Source organism: Protomyctophum bolini (assembly GCF_963924005.1).
Source record: "Protomyctophum bolini genome assembly, chromosome: 5".
Classification (NCBI taxonomy): Eukaryota; Metazoa; Chordata; class Actinopteri; order Myctophiformes; family Myctophidae; genus Protomyctophum; species Protomyctophum bolini.
This window is the reverse complement of record NC_137866.1, coordinates 20318127-20339248: the sequence shown is the minus strand read 5'-3', so window position 1 is coordinate 20339248 and position 21122 is coordinate 20318127. Positions and strand designations below refer to the sequence as shown.

At 42.7% G+C, this 21122-nt stretch overlaps 1 protein-coding gene across 2 annotated transcripts; it reads right to left on the bottom strand.

Moving 5' to 3' along the window:
* Positions 1–1249: 1249 nt before the first annotated feature.
* On the bottom strand, positions 1250–19739 carry mecp2 (methyl CpG binding protein 2). 2 transcript variants are annotated; one of them, XM_080764010.1, is made up of 6 exons: positions 19641–19739; positions 17330–17507; positions 15804–16012; positions 14517–14710; positions 12457–12593; positions 1250–12212 (listed from the first exon to the last, which is right to left on the bottom strand). In XM_080764010.1, exons 1-6 carry the CDS (start codon positions 19670–19672, stop codon positions 10125–10127), a joined length of 2838 nt encoding a protein of 945 aa, XP_080620136.1. In that variant the 5' UTR covers positions 19673–19739; the 3' UTR covers positions 1250–10124. The 2 variants fall into 2 exon arrangements, with proteins under 2 accessions (XP_080620136.1, XP_080620137.1); XM_080764011.1 differs by having other exon boundaries at positions 17330–18357; positions 19641–19664.
* Between the last annotated feature and the right edge of the window lie 1383 nt (positions 19740–21122).

Here is a 21122-nt window from a genome sequence, read left to right as displayed (position 1 = left end):
CTAGGCATTTCATTTATTTTAACCCTTTCCATGCACAAATATGAGAGAGAGAGAGAGAGAGAGAGAGAGAGAGAGAGAGAGAGAGAGAGAGAGAGAGAGAGAGAGAGAGAGAAAGAGAGAGAGTGTGTGTGTGTGTGTGTGTGTGTGTGTGTGTTCATTTTATAATTGCCCTCAACCAGTGGTTAAAGACAGTGGTTATGTCTGTGTGCCCCCCATGGTGTGATTTCACTAGGGCTACGCAGATGATGTCCAGTTGGCTTGAAGGGACAGATTTATTTCTAGAATGGTCAGGCCTGGAAGTTAAAGACATGAAATTAAATGTGCTGTCATATGAGAGAAGGAGCGGAGGAAATGGAAATAGGTGGTACCACTCAAACACCGATACATGCCCTGAGTTTAGAATAACCACAAAACCCATACGTGTGTTCTCCCTTCATGAGACATACTCCGAGTCCTATCTAGGGCATTAGTTCAACATTGCAGGTGAATGGAAGGAACAAGTTAACATCATCTAGTCAGAGTTTAGGTGGATTTTATTGACAGATGCTCTCTACCTTTAACTATGAAGCTATAGACCATTAGACCAATAGCACTGTCTAAAGTCCAACACTTCTTTAATGTTCACCTCTAGCAGAAGCCGGTATAGCCTACTAAGCGAAATGAACAACAATGAGCTTATAGTACGTAAGTGGTTTGCCCTGAACACACACATCACCCGTGATATTATTTTCCATCCTCAGTGGGGGGGCAAATTGTGATTGGCCAGCCACCAGAATGAGAAGATGCATAATGATAAAAGAGAGCCCCTCACTTGTGATTTTTACCATATGTATTACTGCGTTATTAGAGGTTAGTTAATAGAAGGCTGTGGATTTAATTGCCTCCATAGTAAACATGTTTGTCGCATGGCTCTGACACAGGCTTTAGAATGATAATACTCTCTCAGTGAGATTTATGTGTTGTCACTGCTATCTATCCTATACCTACCAGTGAGAAGTCCCCACCGGGAGTAGAGCCTTCGTCCTACTCCTCCCGCCCAACACTCCCCACTGACAGGTGCCGTCCTAGCCCGTAGGAGTACATGCAGTGACTATTATCATCCTTCCCTGCACCACGATGGATTTTAAGTTTTGAACCCACAACCTGCATGGTGGTGAGCAGGGACTTTCTGCACCACCCAAGAGCAGATGTCAGTAAAGCAGTGCTTCTAAGCATAGATATGACAGCAAAGAACACACAGTGCATCAGGTGCAGTATATCATATATGTGGTTTACTATGTCTGTTACATAGGCCGCAGAAAATAAAGAGGTACAATACTAGAAAAGTTGACAGAAACAAATAAACAACAAACTGATGTAATACTTTGTTATTCTGTTGGAGTTGTCAGAAAGGCAAGACACGCGGCCTGGGGGAAAGTTAAAGAAGGGTCAGAGTTCTGCATACAGATGAAATACATTTCATAAAGTGCACATCATTCATTCATGTTTTTAATCAAACCAAATTGGGCAGCCTGGGAATATTCTCTGCTAGAAAATAGGACTATAAGGGCACGGTCACGCCGAAATTTCATTCTATCTATGAGGGTGGATTCTGCCAATTATTTTCAATGGGAACGGATCGTTTTGTTTGGTTGTTTGTTTTTGCTGAAATCCACAAATTGCAAGAAAGCATTGAAAAGCATTGGAAGAATCCACCCTCGCAGGTAGAATTAAACTTCGGCGTGACCGTGCCCTATAGGCATTATTATAATGGCATTATCAGGTATTCTGAAATCCTTGTTATAAAGGTTAACTGACAAATACTTTCAAACAAAAAGTACTGAAATAAAGACGACGATAAAACAGAGATTGCAACATGGTTAAAAGGTCCTAGAACTTTAGTTATTATTGCCTGACAATAACCCTGCCCCCACACAGTCTTTAAATATGAAACTGCAAGAAAAAACAGGCATGTCATCCATCTAAGAAAATACTTGTCTATTAGTAATCTATGTTACAGTAAAAGCGCAGCGCAAACAAGGGGCAAAACACACCAATAAAAATTTACATTAAACACAGTTTATAAACTCTAGAACTTTTGACTTCAAGGCACAGACTAATGTTTACCACCAGCGCTTCAAATAAAAACAAAACAAAACGTTTTTGTTGTTGTTTGTCAACCTGAACTGGCATTCAATAAATAACTTGTGATGTATTTTCTCCTATTCTACACAAACATCATGCAACTGTATATAGATATAGACATATATTAAACAGAACATCATCTCCCTTTCTTGGCGTATTTATTATCCGAGGATCAGGACGAGACATACAGGCTTTCCTTTGTCTAAAAGCTGTGGAATGGTAAAGGTGATAACACTATTGTTTCCATTATAATTCAATGGAAAAATCATTAGCTTAATCAAAGACGAAGAAGATCAAGTTACATAAAATAAAAAAAACGAATGAGTTACAAGCGTAGTCGTGAGTCCATCTGCTGTGGTGGAAAGAGAAACATGGCTGACGGGGTCTGTGTTAAAAACACTTATTTTGAAGTTAGGTGTATCGAGATTTAAGTTCCATTATCAACTGCTAAGAAGTTGTTTAAAGTGTTAATCAGAGATGTCTCTACAGACAACAACCAACACCCTGTACTCACAGTATAGTCTTGTACTTTTACTACTGTACTGTATGGTCACAAGACATACAGTTGTTGTTGTTGTTGCTGCTGTCTAGACATAGAGGATTCTGTTTGTTCATACAAACAAAATATCCATGCAGCCTGCACTCTGCAGAGATCTGCTGTTACCATTTAACACCTAGATACTTAGCCATCTAGATGTTGTACACTGGCAATCACCAATCCTCGAGTTAGAATGTACCGGTACACTGTATGCCGCTCACTGCTTTAGTGTCTTTAGACCACCTAGCTCATTTTGGTACTCTGTCATATAGTCCACAAGCTTTTCCCCACTGTCCCCTTCTTCTGTCTAGAAGTGATTGGCATTGACATTCCTTTCAAATAAATCATTCGAATCAGTTCACTAAAAAGATTCATTCCAAACGATTCGTTCACAACGTCTTTCAGTGCTTGACCGGTGCTCCAACTGCATAATCCCACTCACTGAACTGAAAGAGTCCAAAACGTTCAGTTCAACTTGTACAACTGGTGAACTGAGAACTCAAGTCGAGCAATGGGCAGCTCGTAGCTGCAGACAAACACAGTGCTGGAGATTGGGCGTATCAACACAGATGGGTGTTATGTGTCAACACAATTAGGCATGGTTGACTCCATGTGGAAACTAACCATGCAAAGTTATAACTGATTCCCAACATATTGGTATGCAACTTGTGATGATGAATGAGACCGCTGATTTTTATTTGTCATATTGCAAGATTCGCCATGCATTAATTACATGAACTTGTTAGTGACATTTAGGCTATACAACCTTGTGGGGGAGTCTTACGCCTGTGGGGTTTCCGTTCCTCTTTGTAGTGCGAATAAAATGTAAAGTGAGAACAACAAATTATAGAAGTACTTTTGTGCTATATATAACTTTAGTTTTTTTCCAGTTTTGCTCTGCTATTCTGTTCTGCATGCTGCAGTCATTTTTGTTACCATGCATAATGCTCATGCTTGAGCATTGCATTATGACATTTTTTGTCATTCCTATTAATTGACAATGTTCTCATATTTTTTGTTCTGTCACTCATTTTTGTTGTCATGCCATCTATGACGTTTCCATTATGCTACTCACACTACACGTGCTGTGTTATATTGTACTGTGTGTTGCTACTGTGGCCAATTCATTTCCCTATGGTACATTGAGTGAAGGCTCAAGTCATTCGTTTGCAGGTACTGATTGAAAACCTCTGATTCGTAAAGGCATTTTCCCATTCAAAAATCACATCCTATAATAAGAAGAACTGTGCCTTCCCCCGTTTCTCTGCCTCTTTGGATAGTACAGTTTATGCTTGTTACCCATGAGGAAATGCCTTGACTCTATTTATTTTTTATTGAAGTGATTTGTAAATATTCAATGGGAGTTTTGAATGGGAAAATATCTTTATGAGAGGAAAAATAGAGTCTGCAACACTGGTATGAAAAACTCAGCTCCACTGGTTTATTTGACTCAACGTTTCGATCCCTTAGGATCTTCTTCAGGAAGATGTCTTTAATGACCCACAAGGGGCATGGCTTTGACATCAGGATGTTGGTAGTGGTACTCTACACTCAGTTGTACAGAGATACAGTCAATGAGACCGCTAGCTTCATTCAGTGAATGTTATCAGACAGTTATTTGGTTCTCCAAGTAATTTAGTTCACAGTGATACACAGTCATCACTGAAGTGGGATATCCGAGATGAACAGGGCCTGCCCTCTTTAAGGAACTCAATGGGGTCATTGGCTAAATTTTCCTTCCGGTTGTAGCCGTTGCTTGGCAACCTAGAACCATTCATACGGCGAAGAGCACAATCTATCTGAAAAGACCACATGAGATCTCCGTCACTGCATCAGCGGTGAAACGTTGGATTACACTTGACGGAGATCTCTGTCAACGGCAGGGAATGTTTATTCCCAAAAGAATAATTATTTTGAGCGAATATCATTTGTGAACAATATACACTATTGTAGACAGCCGAGAGGATGACATTGCAGGAGCGCACAATCACATTTATTCTACAATGGCATTGTAGTCAGTCAGACTCAGATGTGTCTATAGTTTAGGGTGTAAGTAAAGAACAGATCATGCTTGTCAACTGCCAGTCTCTATATGCCTTCAGCCAGGCTGAATGGTTCTGAGCATGTTTGCTTGCTTACAACAACCCATTAGTTAAATTACAGACATGTAGGCCTACTACAACAATTGCAGAATGAGCAGGTCAGATGTTAAAATAACATGTTTTTGGTGATTTGATCTTTTTTGTTATATAAAAAAGAAAAACTCAGGTTAATATACAATAATAAAGAACTTAGCCGGCATGCGTTGCCATTCAGATATAGCTGTGTAAATCTCATGATTCTTTTCAGTTTCATGTAGAGTTTCTGTTGTGTTAACTCATAACATGTTGCCCAAGTTATTTGCCATTCACTGTAGTTTTAGCCGTATAGGCAGGCAGGGACTACTCCTGATTCCAGGCCCACTTCTAGTGGAAACACACATGATAATTGCACACAAGACTATGGCACAACATGGCATCATTAAGCCTAAGAACAATCATGGAAAAGCCCTTTAATAGCCTTACAGTCTGACAGTCACGGACTGAGCTAGGAAGAAAGATGCATTATGGGTTGCACAGGGACACAGGCAGAAGGATGTAGAACAGCTAGGACTGAACAGGGAGTAGAGAAGAACTAATTAGAATAGAAGCTCAAAAGCCTTCATGAAAGCAAGATAACAAAATAAAAACTGCTATAATGGTACTTTTAATATAATCTTTGTGAAGAAATAAAAGCTCAACAACGCTGCCCTGTTTTCATTGTGGTAAATGTCACTGGAGTTCACCTTTCATTTGTTTTGATCAAGGAAATTAACACTGTTTCAGATCTGATGTCATCCAGTCTCTCTAAACGAGATTCTTCCAACTATATGGTGTGGGTGTAAACACACGCTAAATAAGGGTTTAGTCAGACAAGAGATCTCTTGGTCAATTTAGACCCAAGTAAATAAAAATTTCACAGTGAGTTAAATAATTATAATAGAGCTAAAAATGATGATTAGTTACCTGGTAGAGTAACTTGTCAAACTTGTCAACTGTGTAAATAATACTTGGTGTCTGGCTTTAACTTTAATTATTTCAAGTAACACGTCTAAAAGTTTTAAGTTATTTGTCTTCATCAGGTGCTTGCCACATTGTAAAATGTTTTCTGTATTGGCACTTGTGCATAAGTCAAAAACAGTTAACATCATTAGCATTCTGTATTCAAAACTATGTATGTAGTATGTACTACCGTATAAGGCCAGCCTAGTCTAATGCTACGTAATAGCTGGAATGCTAACAGTGTCCTAGCTTGGTGAGAGACTGGAGATGAAAATGTCAAATTGATTCTTGTTTGAAATGACTCGGTGACTGGGGAGTAAAATTGGAAAAAAATAAAAATATGAATAAGGCAGGTCCGCTTCGCTATCTAGTGGAAGACAATGACGATACGGTCAACAAAATGGGATTTATAATTGTTCTCCTGTCCAAAAACAAACAAAAAGTAAGAACAGATATTTTGGTGACTGTCTGCCCTCAAAAACCAAGTTGTGAGCCCAGTAAACCAGCCTTCTGTTCCAACACACCAGCTACAGAAGGATAAATGTTTTAATGCACATCAACAGAAGCAGCCCTATCTACTCAACAGGGATGGAACAAAAATCCTATTATCAGAGTCACACACACTATCTCTCTTTCACACACAAACATTTGTACGCACACGCACACGCGCGCGCGCACGCACGCACGCACGCACGCACGCACGCACACACACACACACACACACACACACACACACACACACACACACACACACACACACACACACACACACACACACACACACACACACACACACACACACACACACACACACACACACACACACACACACACACACACACACACACACACACACACACACACACACGGTTACAGGTTTTAAGATACTGGTGCTTTAAAAGAATAATACATATTTATCATATATAAGGCTAGAAAAAGTCACTACCACATACATCTGTGTAACTGTGGCATGCAGGAATACAAGGCTCACACTCCGACACCACTACCACTACTGGAACACTAGTTACACTTCCACTCCAGAGACAAACAGAGCTAGCCATGCTAAACTGGAAAGAGCCGGGTAAAACATTCCCAGGCTAACCAACTTATATGCAGAGTTTGGCTGTTCTTGCTTAAGCCAAGGACATCTTGACAAATAACCACTTGAACCCCGGCATCCATATTCTGGGAAGAACATTAGCCAAAAATAGCTGATCTTTCAAGCCCACAATGCATCACAACGCGAGCATTGTGAGGTTGTAGATAGTTTTTGGCAAAGAGATTTGATGTAGGCCTACAAGGTGTTCCAAGTAGAGAGGCAACTTAGGTCCTGTTTACTAAGTCTAGAGGTGTAAGTACTAAGTAGTTCAAGTATGTCGTTTTTTGTGTTGTCCAGGTAACAAATTCAATATCCAGCCCTGTTTCAACGTAATGTAGTAGTAATCGACAGGGTTGCTGTCGATGATTGTACAGTTTTATAATTCGTTTTTTTTTATGTGTACTCTGGTAGGTTTTGAAGTTGCAATGAAAAAGTTAACATGTTGACATATCCTTACTAAGCATGCCTTTCTTTCTGCATGTGCATGACATGACCCCATCCACAGCATTGTTGCTATTAAGTAAAATAATAATTGTTAAACGCATCTCTATGGATCTGCACTTGGATAATTTGTCATTGTCCTCAAAATGTGTGGAACAATATTATTATTCCGCTAATTGTGAGGACAGAATGATTGGAAAACAGGATCCAAAATTCATAATTTTTCTCCCCATCTGGAAAAAAAGAAGGATCTGTATTTCGAAAGACCTGAATGGAGCACTTTGCCCATTCTCAACCTTTCAATCATCATATAATTGGTCCTTACTAATGCTCAATATAGGATGACACTATTTCTGTCTACAGTTCAGAAACCTGCCTACCAGTGGTCGTTATTTAACTCGTTATTTAAAACACAAATTAAATGCCCCTCCTATGCCCAGCTTTGTCGGTCTGTGTGAATCACCCCATGGCAATGATTTCAACTTTCCAGGAAGAGAGGGGCTGTGGTTTCTATTAGCTTGGAATCTCCATCGATGTCATTGGCAGGTTTCTTAAATGCCCACAGCCCTCCAATGAGACACAGTGAGTAGACAGAAATTGCGCCAGCTTATTATGAGCAATAGTGAGGAGAACCAAAAATGGGTTTGAAAATGGTTGAAGTGTTCCTTGAACTGATAACAAGTAGGTCTACACAACAGGCCTACAGTATACACGTTTACACTACATGGGACCGTAGAGGGCTACAATACAGGGGTACATAGACGTCTACATACTATACAGGTCTACACAGAGGTCGACAGAGGCCTATGCTACAGAGGTAGGCCAGCTGTGTGCAATCAATGCTGCGGCGTCGCATTAAGATCAGCTTGACAACGCAGCATTGATTGCATACAGCTGGCCTACAGGGCAGCCCTACGTGGATTCGTCTGTATAGAGGTCTATGCTGGATATCTATGTCTAGAGAGGTCCACACACAAATGTAAACATTACATACAGTAGAGGTCAATTAATAGTTGCTTACAAACTACATGTCCTTTCATTAAAGATGAGAGAAAAACCAAACTGACAGATCTGCCTCAATTACAAAAATATAAATATACTCAAATCAGGCTAAAGAGTTAGCCTATGCTAGTTCTGTTTGACCCTACAGTGAAAGTCAATGAGCAAGTCCTGCGTAACATTGTGGCGCTACAGCAGAAAGCATGCTAGTGATTTTCTAGTCGGCAGGGAGGGAGGGAGTGTGAGAGTTCAGGCTACATTTGATTTCAGACAGGATTCGTATTGTGCCACAAAGAACAGAAACACATTCAACACCAACCCAATCTGCTTTCTACAAGAAAAATAACCAAAACCAAAACTTTAGTGACACTGTGATATCTGGAGCGTCGACTAAATCTCGACAATAGGAGGCGACTCCTTTGGACCAGACCAGTAGATCTGGTGGAGAAATAAAAAATATATTCCACGTCTATATTAGAACTATAAACTCACCACACATTACAGCTACAGCTAGAAACACAACATGGCTTGGCTTACATGGTGTCTCCTGGCAAGACGCACAATATCATAATAGGCACTAAAACTCTGGAACATGCAATTATATGGTGTCAGCTTACTGATGTTGTTATTGTTTGTTGTTATGGTATAAGCCAGGTCATGTGAGTCCTACCTGAACCAGTTTGTTTAAACTAAACATGAATATTAAAAAATAAACGTATAATAGATCATGTATGACAGCATACTAATAGGACTGTATTGGACTGGCAATGGGCAGAGTGAGTCCAGGCTGTACAAGAAACAATCAGTTGAGACAGAGCCACTGGTCACTAGCAACAGCCATGGTGGGACTGTGGCGCTAACAGGACTGCCGTGACCAAACTGCCTCTGTGTATATGACTCCGGTTAAAGGCCAGTAAAAGTAATGAACAGACTAACGGGGGAAGAGTTCTCTATGAGAACACTTCTTAAAACAGAGACGTTTTTTTTTTTTTTTACACATTCTTTAAGAAACTACCAAGAAATTTAAATGGTTTTGGTTTGTTTTTTAAAACAACTTTGGAGAACTGACTTCATAGTGAATATGGAAGTTTGAATGGCTATATAACCACAGCTAGGAGGAAACGCCCATCTTTTTTTAAACACACAAGGGATGCTCATTTAATATTACCCTCCGAATGCAATCCACCTTTTGAGGCCATTTAAGAGTCAGGTGACTCACCTCAAGTTCGCCAAATAGGCTATTTGGGGGGGAAGAAAAACTGTCAGTGTAGTAACAAGAAGATGGATGTTTGTGATGTAAAAACAACATTATTCTATGATGTTTCTTAACCTTATCTCCATGAGGTTTTGAGTGATGGACTGTCTGTCAATAGGAGAACTTTGAATAAGGGACCCTCAACGCCATAACAGAAAGAAAAAGGGGTGTGACAAAAAAATAAACAACTTGAAATAAAAAGCTTATTTTGTGGAAGCGTGACGTTTCTTTCTGTATGACAGGCCCGGCACAGGAAACAGCTGCCTTTTGATTTTGTACATACTGTACACACATTATCAGTTTTTTTTCTTTTTAGGTTTTCCTATAAAAAGACATCCATTCCTTTCCTTGTCCAGTTTCTTCACCAGCGTGGGGCATGTCCAGATAGAACCAGACATGATGCGTCTGTTCTGAAGCTGAGACAGTCTTACCGGTTCTAGGCAGCACTCTACTCTTATCTGAAAATGTTGTAAAACATTCAATTTCCAACAATATGCCGTAAAACGTATCTTCCCGCCTCCGCTTGGTGTCGACTCCATTAGCCAAACTTTACGGTCCATCTGCCTGTCAATCAGCCAGCTGGCCCAATCAGCTGACCCTCTCGCTGACGACAGTCCGGGACTCTACGGTTTCCTCTCGACTTGGCCGGGGAACGGCCGACTGTGGGACAATGTCTCTGAGCTCCCTACCCTCGCCCGCTGCCTCTGCATCTGCCCTCAGCCTACCTGACCCAGAGCCTCCTGTGGGACCGGGAGTGTCCTGGATGGTTCTAGAGACGTTACTGGATCCCCTTCCTAAAGACTCGCTGTTGTCTGTGGGTGCCTCCCCTCTGACCTCTCGGCTCACATCCCTGCCTGCTGGCAAGCTCCCTCGGCCGAGCCGCGGGGTGCTGAGATCCTGGGGCTGTTCACTCGGGGGGTGGTGCGTGGAAGTTGTCTGTGATGGTCCTGCGCTGGTTCCGAGTACACCGGAGGAGGATTGGCGCGGCTGAATGTGGGAGGGCTGGATATAGGGCCTTGGGAGCTGTGGCCTGGGCGTAGAGTGAGCTAGTGGTTGCAGGTGAGGGTGAGGCCGTTGGACTGGTTGTGGCTGGGCTTGGGCTTGGGACTGGGGTTGGTGGTGGGACTGTTGTCTTATGAGGGGCTTGTACTGAGGCCCTTGTGATTGGGATTGGGATGACTGTCTGGGCTGAGGTTGGTTTTGGGCTGAGTGTCTAGGTTGGGGTTGGTGATGCTGATTTCTTGCCTGGGGAGACGGGCCCTGCTGAACACGGTGCGTGGGTGATGCTTGCCGGTGTGCAGCACTCTGAGAAAGAGATGGCAGTTGTTGGGACTGGAGCAGGGTTCTGTGCTGAGCTGGGGGAGGAGATCTTTGGGACAGGGCCTCAGGCTGTCTGTGGACTTGGGGGTGTTGGGGTGGTGACTGGGGCACTAGGTACCGAGGAGGGGTGGTCTGGGGCTGCTGTAGGGGTGCTGGATATCGCGGTTGGGCCTGGGAGGGTGGTGTTAGAGGTTGGGACAGGTGATGGGGTCGTGACTGTGGCAAAGTATTCTGAGAGTTGGGTGGACACTGAGGTGAGGCTTGGGACTGCTGTGAAGGCCGGGGTTGAAGGTGTGGTGGTCTGGATGGAGTTTGCTGTGGTTGTGGCCATTGCTGGGATGTGGCTTGGGGTTGCTGTGACTGTTTCTGCATTTGTGTTTCTTTTGGATGTTGGGGTTGTTGTTGCCTCTTCTCGGGGAGGGGTGGTTGTTGGGATGGGGTCGGGGGTGGTTGTTTGGATGCGGTCGGGGGTGGTTGTTTGGATGCGGTCGGGGGTGGTGGAGGATGTTGGGCTGTCTTCAGAGGATCAACTTGAGGTTTGATATGGGAGGACTGGGCGGATGGGGCTGGATGTCTGGAAGAAGGAAGAGGAGGAGAATGATCAGAGGAAGAGGGAGGTGAGGAAGGGGACTCTCTGTGGCGATGATGGTGGTGGTGGTGGTGGTGGTGTTTGTGGGGCATGTGTTCTTTTCTCTTGTGGCTTTTCGATGGGCTGCTGCTACCGCCGCCTCCTCCATCTCCTCCTCCCTTCTCTCCTTGCCCTCCCTTGTCCCCTTGAGCTCTGCTCCCACGGTCTCCTGCCGAGCTCCCCGGTTTATCCTTGTGCTTCCTTCCTTTATGCAACTTGTGTCCATGTGACTGGCTTTCATCGACCTGCTTATGTGGTTCCGATTGGCCGTAGTGTGTAGAGTGGGTGGGTTGAGGCGGCGGCTCTGCGGTCTTTGCCCCACCTGAACTCTCCCCCACCTGGCTACCTTCTCCTCCACCCCCCTCTGCCTTTGCCACGCCCTCGACAGCAGGCGGAGGAGCAGGAGGAACCTCCTCCACCGTCTCCCGGGTTTTGCGTTTCTTGATTGGCAGGGCCGTTTCCTGAACAGGCTTGGCAGGGGCCGCTCTCCGTTTCGCCTCAGCGGCCAAGATGGCCGCGGCGGCGAAGCTCTCCGCCCCCGACGAGCTCCCAGACACTGCTGTGGTCAAGGGAGACGCCACCGCGGTGGCAGCGACAGGCGGTGATGATGTCACAGATGCAGAGGCCGGCTTCCTGCCGCGCTTCTTGGGAGTGGTCTGTGGAGGGGCAGGAAGTTCCTGCTCCGACTTCCTCTTGCGGCCTGGACGTGATTTGGTGGCAACAGTCCCCTGTGTATTTACAATAAAAACGAATCAATACATAATTATGATTATCAATTACCATCATGATCAATATATAATTATCATTATAATCATTAATGATATAATCATTATATCATTAACACCGTTAATTACCAATACCAGATTATCAATATCAACACTGCATTAACATTATTATATACCAATACAATACAAAAGTTCATTCATGGTCATCCATTATCTTAACATAGACACATAGACAGATAGGTGGTACCATTGAAGCAGAGTGGGTTGTGCCGGCAGTACTCTCTGCCTTGCCGAAGGGCATCTTGACCAGTAGTTTGCCTGGAGACTGCTCTACTACCCGCTTCATAGCTACACCCTCTGTAGCCTGACGGAGCTTCCCACTGCCTACACACACACACACACACACACACACACACACACACACACACACATTCAGGCAGGCAGGCGTGAGCGAGTGCACACACACACACACACACACACACACACACACACACACACACACACACACACACACACACACACACACACACAAGGGACAGTAAAGGCAAAGATAAGAGAGATCATGTAACTCAGATACTGTGGCAGGACTTGAACACAGAATGTTGTAGTTAAGGGCATGTGTACAGTAACTTTACACTGATTGGTTGAAGGGGTTGTCTGTCAACGCTGTACTCCCGCAGCCAACCATGCATTAGCAGGGTGCAGACTCTTCCGCACAAATTAATGGAAATGTGGATAGAGTGGATCATATAATTCATACAATCATATAATTGGGAGATCTAAAGGTCAAAATGACTGTGAGCTTCAGTTCTTGAAGTTGTTTCCCATGGCCCTCTACCATATTGCCGAATTTCATGGAAAGCGACAGCACAGAACTGCGTAAAGTGGCAGAAGAAGAAAGAACTGTCGAAAAACAATAGGGCTTCCCCCTAATAATACAATTTACACGTTGTCAGGTCCTGTCCGTGGTCACACCCCACATGGTTGTTGTTACTTGGTTGGACAAAAATCCTCTCTCTCTAGCCACCATCCGTTTTTCAGTTGTCTTGTAAATGGTAAATTTATATAGCGCCTTTATCCAAGGCGCTTTACATAGATTGTGCATTACATTCACCCATTCACACACCGATGGCAGCGAAAACCATGCAAGGCACCAACTAGCACATCGGGAGCAATTAGGGGTTCAGTGTCTTGCTCAAGGACACTTCGACAGTAACTCTGGGGGAGCCCGGGTTCGAACTGGCAACCTTGCGGTTCCCATCCAGGCACTCTACCCCTGAGCCACCGCCGCCCTTGTATTGATGTTTAACACTTTGAGAGCTATCCCCTCTAGTGGTCATTAAGTACCTCGTCCTTTGCGCCATGCTTCACATCAACTGTATAGTCCCACCCCCTCGAGAGAATTCCCCGTTCATTTTCCTCATAGACTTTTCAAAAAGTATTTATTTAAAGACGTTTACGCCGCGGACAACGCCAACTCTTGTCGTGACAAATCATGACAATAAACACAATGTTTTCTTTTTTAGAAAAAAACGCTCTTTTTGTTGTTTTTCTTCTTCTTGTTTCCTCCAAAATATTGTGTTTGTTGTCATGATTTGTCATGACTCGAGTTGGCTTCGTACGACGCTTAAAAGGTCTTTAAATAAATACTTTTTGAAATGTCTATGGGAAATATGCATTGGGAATTATTTCCTGGGTCTGGCGTAGTCATGAAAGCGACTATATGAGCCCCGCTTCCGTGTGTTTCACACAGAGACGGAACCGAAAGCACATTGTAGTCTAGCAGCTGGCGATGTTGTTTATCTTTCGCCACAAACGGTAATATGTCGGCCACAATGGAATAAAAAAAATCACTATTTTCATCTGAACGCCGGACGGATTGGACAAAAAGACGGATTTTGGAGTATTTTTCAGAGAAAACAGGCAGGAAAGAAATCCTGGTTTCCAATGGGGTGCGCACACATTTCGCCTTGTGCCTGGAGGGACATAGCAACCTGGGCGCAGTAGAGGTATGTGTTTGGCTTCTGCCGGTGGATTTTGATAAAAAGCGACACCCGCGCCGCCGCGGGTTCGGCTATCAAAGGGTAATTATGATAACCCAGTGCCGCGGGTCATGGCGACAAGGGCGTTAATGTATTCAATTCTTATTCTAAACTTGGCCTCAGTAAAAAGACACATCTCGGGTGCAGTATAGTGACTGGGCATAATGTGTATTTTTCAGTTTTAGCATAAACAACCAGGAGGCGAAACCAAGGCCAGGAAGCTGACAAGGGGTCGACTGTGTCTCAGAGTTCCAGACCCTGGTACCTTTGGGCCTCCCCCGGCCACGCCCAGACGGCTTCGCCACCTTCAGCTTCTTGGGGGGTCTTTTCTCACGGCGGGAAGGGCTGCCACGCCCAGTGACGGTGAAGTCAAAGTCATTGGAGTCGGTGGTGGTGTCACCCACCTTCTGGAAGTAGGCTACCAGCTCCACCTTTGACCTGAATGCCTTCCCCTCAGAGCTGACCACAAACAAAACAGAATGGTAGATAGATAGTCATGAACAGATGATTATTTTGGGTGGTCGGCCTTGAAAAGGTTGAGAACCACTGGTCGACTTGAACTTTATATAGTAGGACACTGTCTAGGGCTGGGCGATATGACTTCAAATCATGATTATTGCATAGCAGATCTACAAGCTCAAGAGCTTGTTGACCTATTTTCACTATTTTTGTCCACCACCATTGTACAAAGTATATTACTGGGTTAAGCGGTTAATAACACGTTTATCATGTTGATTAATTGATATAAGAAAAGATTTTAAAAAAAAAACGTGCTTCTCAATTATTCGGTTATAAGTCTAACTGACGGTTATTAGTTCTAATCAAAGGTTTCGATATATTTCCGGTTAAATGCCACACACACACACAGTGTTATATTCAGTGGTGTCAAGTTTTTCTTTTTTACTGGTACCACAGCATTTTAATGACGCCACATGCACGCGCGTGCATCGGTGCATGTGCGCATCACAGAACACAGAACAGCTGATATAGCCTAAGCCTATTGTTAAATAGTGTATGAGAGTTTTTAGACACAAACCCAAAAGTAGACTTAAAATAGTCAGGCCATCTTTACGGCACACTAACAAAACTAAAAGGTTTGCTTTGGACGAATGACTGTTCTGGAGGAGGCATTCTTCTTGTGTAAAGAACACCACACAGCAGCATTAGCCTACTGGAGCCACAGCCTACTGCTGTAAGTGTGCATGCTTACCGTGCGCTCAGTTATAAACAGTTAAAGCTGTCCTGTTGTTATGCAAAGTAGTAGCCATTTGATTCGGCACGGTACTTGACACGGTGTGAAAATAAGGGGGGCGCCAGTAAAGCTAGACCACTGGGTACTTGGTGCGTCTTGGAAAGTCTGGTGACACGAGGTTGATTAGATGCGTCTTCTCTTGAATCTAAGGGGGACACGTTCTAGCGTGCACGCACATGCACCGTTTCGTTCCGTCCCTGGGCGTGCACGTCATTTTTTTTACTGGTACCACCTGCGTGGTACGGCGTTCTACGAGCATGACACCACTGGTTATATTACTCTAATATTCGAACAACTCACTTGATAAGGTAGACATCAAACTTCCCAGCAGAACGACCAGACTTCCTCTGTTTCAGTTTCCGGGTCCATCCTTCTGGAAGAGACGGATCGTCATACAGCGGACCACGGTCTCTGATGACAGAGCGTCTCTGTTTAGGAGAACCAGCTGCTTCTACTGAAGACGGGTCAGGACCCAAATCTGAGGGGCCCGCCACATCCTCCTCCGACACCTGCCAGGATCAAGTAAAATTAACTACATTAAATAGATATAGACCATGTATAACTTCATAAACTACAGGAAATAGTCTAAATAGACCTTATAGACAATATCAAAATACTGATATTTACATCAGCCACATATTTTATATATTTATATTTGATCCTTAATAAATGCCATTCATGTTGAAAAGGTGTGTAAAACATATTGCAGTAAATTTACCCTCAAACTACATTGCCGTTAACTTAATGTATTTCTCACAAGCCGTCATAATTGCTTTAAAATTGCTTCCACTTTCCAAGCTAAAAGCATTTTCAGAGTCCATGTAGGTCGAAGCCAAGTGGAGGTCAATTACTGGCTAAATGTTATAACTCAGAACTTGTGTTAACTTGTGAGTAGCTAAGCTAGTGTATGCCTTGGAAACCAGAAAAGGAGGGTGCACTTGTTGTTGAGCGCCGCATATGCCTAAACTGTGAGCCTCTTTTCATATTATTCAATTTAAGTGGACTAGATTCTAGTCCACTTAAATCACCAGAGAGAAAATGAGGGGTAAAGACATGTGGACCTCGAAACCAGCCAGAAGAATACCAGATGAAATTTGATATCAAAGTGTGAATTTCAATGGCTTGTAGTAGATAAGGCAGTAATTTGAGTAAATGTAAAATGCATTATATATATATATATATATATATATATATATATATATATATATATATATTTATATATATATATATTCCTAGAAACCTTTAAGTCTCAAAGAATATGTTTTTTCCCACCTCTTTGCAAAATGAATGGCAGTGAACGTTTTAGTAAGAAGCAGAAAGAAATTTGAGGAAAATGAATGAAAATGATGTGGCGAAAACACATATTCCTACTAGTATCCTTTAATTCAGTGGTTCTCAACCTGTGGGTCAGGACCCCACATGATTAGGGGGGTCCCTAGATGACAGTGAAGTGACAATTTAAGGACTTTTAAAACCAAAAAAAAAAAAGAGAAAATATATGTAATTAACTAAACTATAAATATTGGTCAAACATTGGCCAAATTGTCAAATAATATAAAAAAAGAGGCAAAAGAAATTAACATAGCCAATCTACAAGTTCACTTGTAAATCGTCTATTTTTACTTCTATTTATGCCTACAATTCAGTTTGCTTGTTTAGAATTATGTCCAGTTCAAATATGATTATTTTGGGGGTCACGGACAGCCTGAAAAGGTTGAGAACCACAGCTTTAAGTATCCTTAAATAAAATAAAAAATAAATAAAGGTGTTTACTATTTCTGAACTTCTGGGAATATAACAACAAGAATGACCAGATTCGAGTTTACCAGTAAACTCTCTGCCGCCGCCTCCATCCGTGACTCAGCAACAGGGGGTGTAATTGAGGCTGTAGTTGCTGACCCCCTGTCGGCATGGCGACGGTCCCTGCGCGTCTTCTTGGTCTTGCTGTGGGAGCGACCCCGCTGAGACACAGACACAGACCCCTCCTCCCCGGCCTCTTCCTCACTGGGGGGAACACACAAGACCAGCACAAGCACACAATCTAACACCGTGGGCCACTGAGCAGCTCCACTGGAGCAGACGGAGGCTTGATGCCTGCAGGCTCAACAGTGTTTTAGTGCTGCACCTGCCAGTAAAGACCAGCTCTTATCTCCTTTACAACAACAAAATACATAGATCATTTAAGTTATCTCAGCAATGAATGACAAATAAAGTGTTGATCATCATAAAAAAAAGGAACGATCCTCAGCAATGTGAATTTAAGACTAAATGTATGTATTAAAATACCCGCCATCACACATTACAGCCAGGTCTGATCAAAGGTCAGAAACACAACGTCGACACACACAGATCCAACAAGGACGTTCATGCAAAGTAAAATAAATATGACACTCTTGTCTTGTAATGAAATCAGATATCAGATGTGTTTGTGTTCCTTCCAAGCAACTAAGCAAGGTAATTAAATATTACCCAGCCAGTGATGACAGTGGCCAATCTGAGTGCCAAAGTTATTTCTGATTCATTAACCACATTTCTTCCCATTGTTTCTTTGGGTCTTTCTGAGAACCAATAGTGTCAACAAACAGAGGAAGAGACAATTAAAACATAGCAGTTATTAAATCAAGTCTGCTGATTAGTGTGGTTGCCCTAACACAGTGCACTTTATTTATTTACAGAATTCTGTATAAACTTTCTAGGGTCCCTGTGACGTCATGTTGGTCAATACGTCATCATACATGATCATACATCATAGAAGTGCTCCGATCAGGCTTTTTGGGGCCGGTCCTGATCACTGATCTTGTGCGTAAGGGGAACATTGGAATAATATATGTTGAAATCCACTTCAAAACTGTTGCTGTGTGTGGGGAGGAAGGGGAGAATAAAATATTATACTATATATCTGATTGACTTTTATACCACTTAAATCAGGTATAAAAGATCGGTTTCTCCAGATCGGGTAAATTGCCGATCACCGATCGAGTCATTTGGAGTGAAAATCGTCCGATCATGGATCGATTGGAGTACCTCTACTTTTTAGGGTGCCTGTGGTGTCATGTTGGTCAATACATCATCATCATATACTGTACTTATGCAAGACTCAAAGCTTGAAATTGTCGGTGCAACCACACTTGCTATTTCCCAGAATTGCGCCTTTCTAGTTAAATAATGGGAAAAGTTCAATTAAATCTTACTGAGAATCAGAACTGGAGACCCAAACAGTTTGGAAACAGTATTAATATGGACACAGAATGACAGTCTCTGAAAGATGGACTCACATACTGTGGATGGGAGAAAATACATTATTACATTTAAGCTACGTGTTACTCTGTTGAACAGTGATTGTTGTTGCTCAGTAAAAGTGTACATTTTAACATACATAATAAACATTATGTAATATATAACACGGAATTTAATTGTGTTAACCAAAGTGACAAGAACATAAGACACACACATCCTGTTGTGGTTCTTCTAGGTAAAACTGGGCCAACTAATGTCCTCAGCCGCGCTGTGTGATGCAGAGCAGACATGTCTGTGTGCTCCACCTGAGACTGACAACAGCAGCTTTCACAAAATAACAATCACACACACTAATAAAACACCGTGTGGCCTCCGCAGCACACTTGACGACATGAACAAACACACGCCCGGCACACCAACAATGAACATACTGTTTCTTAGCAATGTGAACAAACACACGTTTGACACATCCAACACACTGCTTTAGCAATGTGGCTAATCAGCTAGCTGTAGTGGGTGTAGGGAAGGGGTGGAGGAGGGCTGTTGGGCTCTGTGTTGACAGTCCCTACCTAAAAGAATAAATAATAATACATAGAAATAAAAACACTCCCCGACAGAAAACCATGCTTTCTGTTGCGTGAAGGGGTCTAAACTTAGTGGTTGTCTCGCCATGCTCCAACACAATCCGCTAAACTGAGGAAATAGTCAGTAATAACTTGGTGACGTATTCCCCAACCCTCTCTAGTGAGGTTAGACCAGGCTAGCGGGACAGGCCGGGGAGAAATATCAACGCACGTTACTCCAATAAACACTGCATACGAAACGCCAACGGTCTTATATTAGGACACGGCGGCGGTGTAAACGGTGGGCAAACATGTAAAAACATCAGCACACACTTACACTTTCTCCTCTCCGCTGTCCACGGCCGCCATTTTTATTTAAATAAATAATTTTACATACAAAAAAATAAAAACATCTCTGGTACCTCGAGCAGCCCCGCCCCCCTCTGGCTCTATTTTCCAACGCCGTCAGTGGCCCTACCATCGCGATATCTTGTGCTTTCATCAATGCGTTTCTAGCTCAGACCAGAGCCACATCATGTGAAATAATACTCTAAGTTTTGTCCTAACACTACTTGTGGCATGGTGTAAATGCATTTCTGGCAATCAAACTGGTGTTAAAAAATACCAGATTTTAATTTAATTCTATTTTTGTTAAAAAATGAATCACAAACTCGCAACATAGCTTTAACTTTAACCCTGGATAAACACATACTTGTAAATTACTAATTAAACACTCCAATCTGGTCCTGCAACATAAACATATAGGCTATACATATAGGCTATACCAGTAGTGTAGTGTCACATCAAACATCACATAGACTTACAAAATACAAAACCACTGAAACAGCCTAAATTCCTTTAATACAAATACTGTATAAAACATTGCATGACTAACCTGTAACTACATTTTCTTAACAGTGTTTTCACACTATAGGACATATATAGGACACATATAGGACCAAGGTCAAAGATTGTACAGCCTCGCAGTACCCAGGCTAGGACCGTTGGACACAGAGAGGTCTGTCGTCTCGTCTGTCACTGTGTGTGTGTGTGTGTGTGTGTGTGTGTGTGTGTGTGTGTGTGTGTGTGTGTGTGTGTGTGCGTGCGTGCGTGCGTGCGTGCGTGCGTGCGTGCGTGCGTGCGTGTGTGTGTGTGGGGTCAGGTCACAGTGTGTTAGTTTTCCTTTCGATTGGAAAGCTTTGGTGAACACATCATCAGCCAGCCTCAAGATTAGTGGCGTTCACAGACATTTTGAGAGATTTTGGGCAATAAATAATTTAGTCAATTAGAAGCTTTTAATCCAAAATTGATCAATGTCACCATGGGCCACATACTATACAAAAATAAAATGAACAAACTGTACAAAAAACGAACTTTCAAAAGGCCACATTGCTGTCCAGAGGGCAAAAGAGCAGGCTAGTGTTCTAGTGTCTATCTGTGTACAGTACATCCCTGGAATTACAGCTGCTTGTAGACTATATAGTGACAACATGCACTGTGCTGTACATTGGAGATGAAAGATATGACATTTTCTTTGAGTAGGCCTAATAAATAACAGTGGGTCATGTTCAAATGTGTGTAGCCTACTGTTGTGTAAATTCTGTGTTATTATGGGTCAGACTCATTCCTAGTATTCAGTTAAATTTGCATTTTCCATTTGCATTTGTCCCCCCTGTTACAGTGTCAATGGATACATGCAGGAAGATGGATGTTTTTCTGAAAGCTGAACACCTCTTTCAGAAAATAATACAAAATCCTGTAAAAAAAAGTAACATTTTGTTTTGTAAAAGTTACTAGGCTGAATGGCACTGAATAGTAG

What these genes read in the sequence shown, in the direction of transcription:
- mecp2 (XM_080764010.1), bottom strand. Translation starts at nt 19,672, where the DNA reads ATGGCGGCCGTGGACAGCGGAGAGGAGAAAGT. An exon ending in GACAGCGGAGAGGAGAAAGT is followed by an intron (nt 17,508 to 19,640) that starts GTAAGTGTGTGC and finishes TGTTCCCCCCAG; the next exon opens with TGAGGAAGAGGCCGGGGAGG. An exon ending in TGGCCGGGGGAGGCCCAAAG is followed by an intron (nt 12,594 to 14,516) that starts GTACCAGGGTCT and finishes GTGTGTGTGTAG; the next exon opens with GCAGTGGGAAGCTCCGTCAG.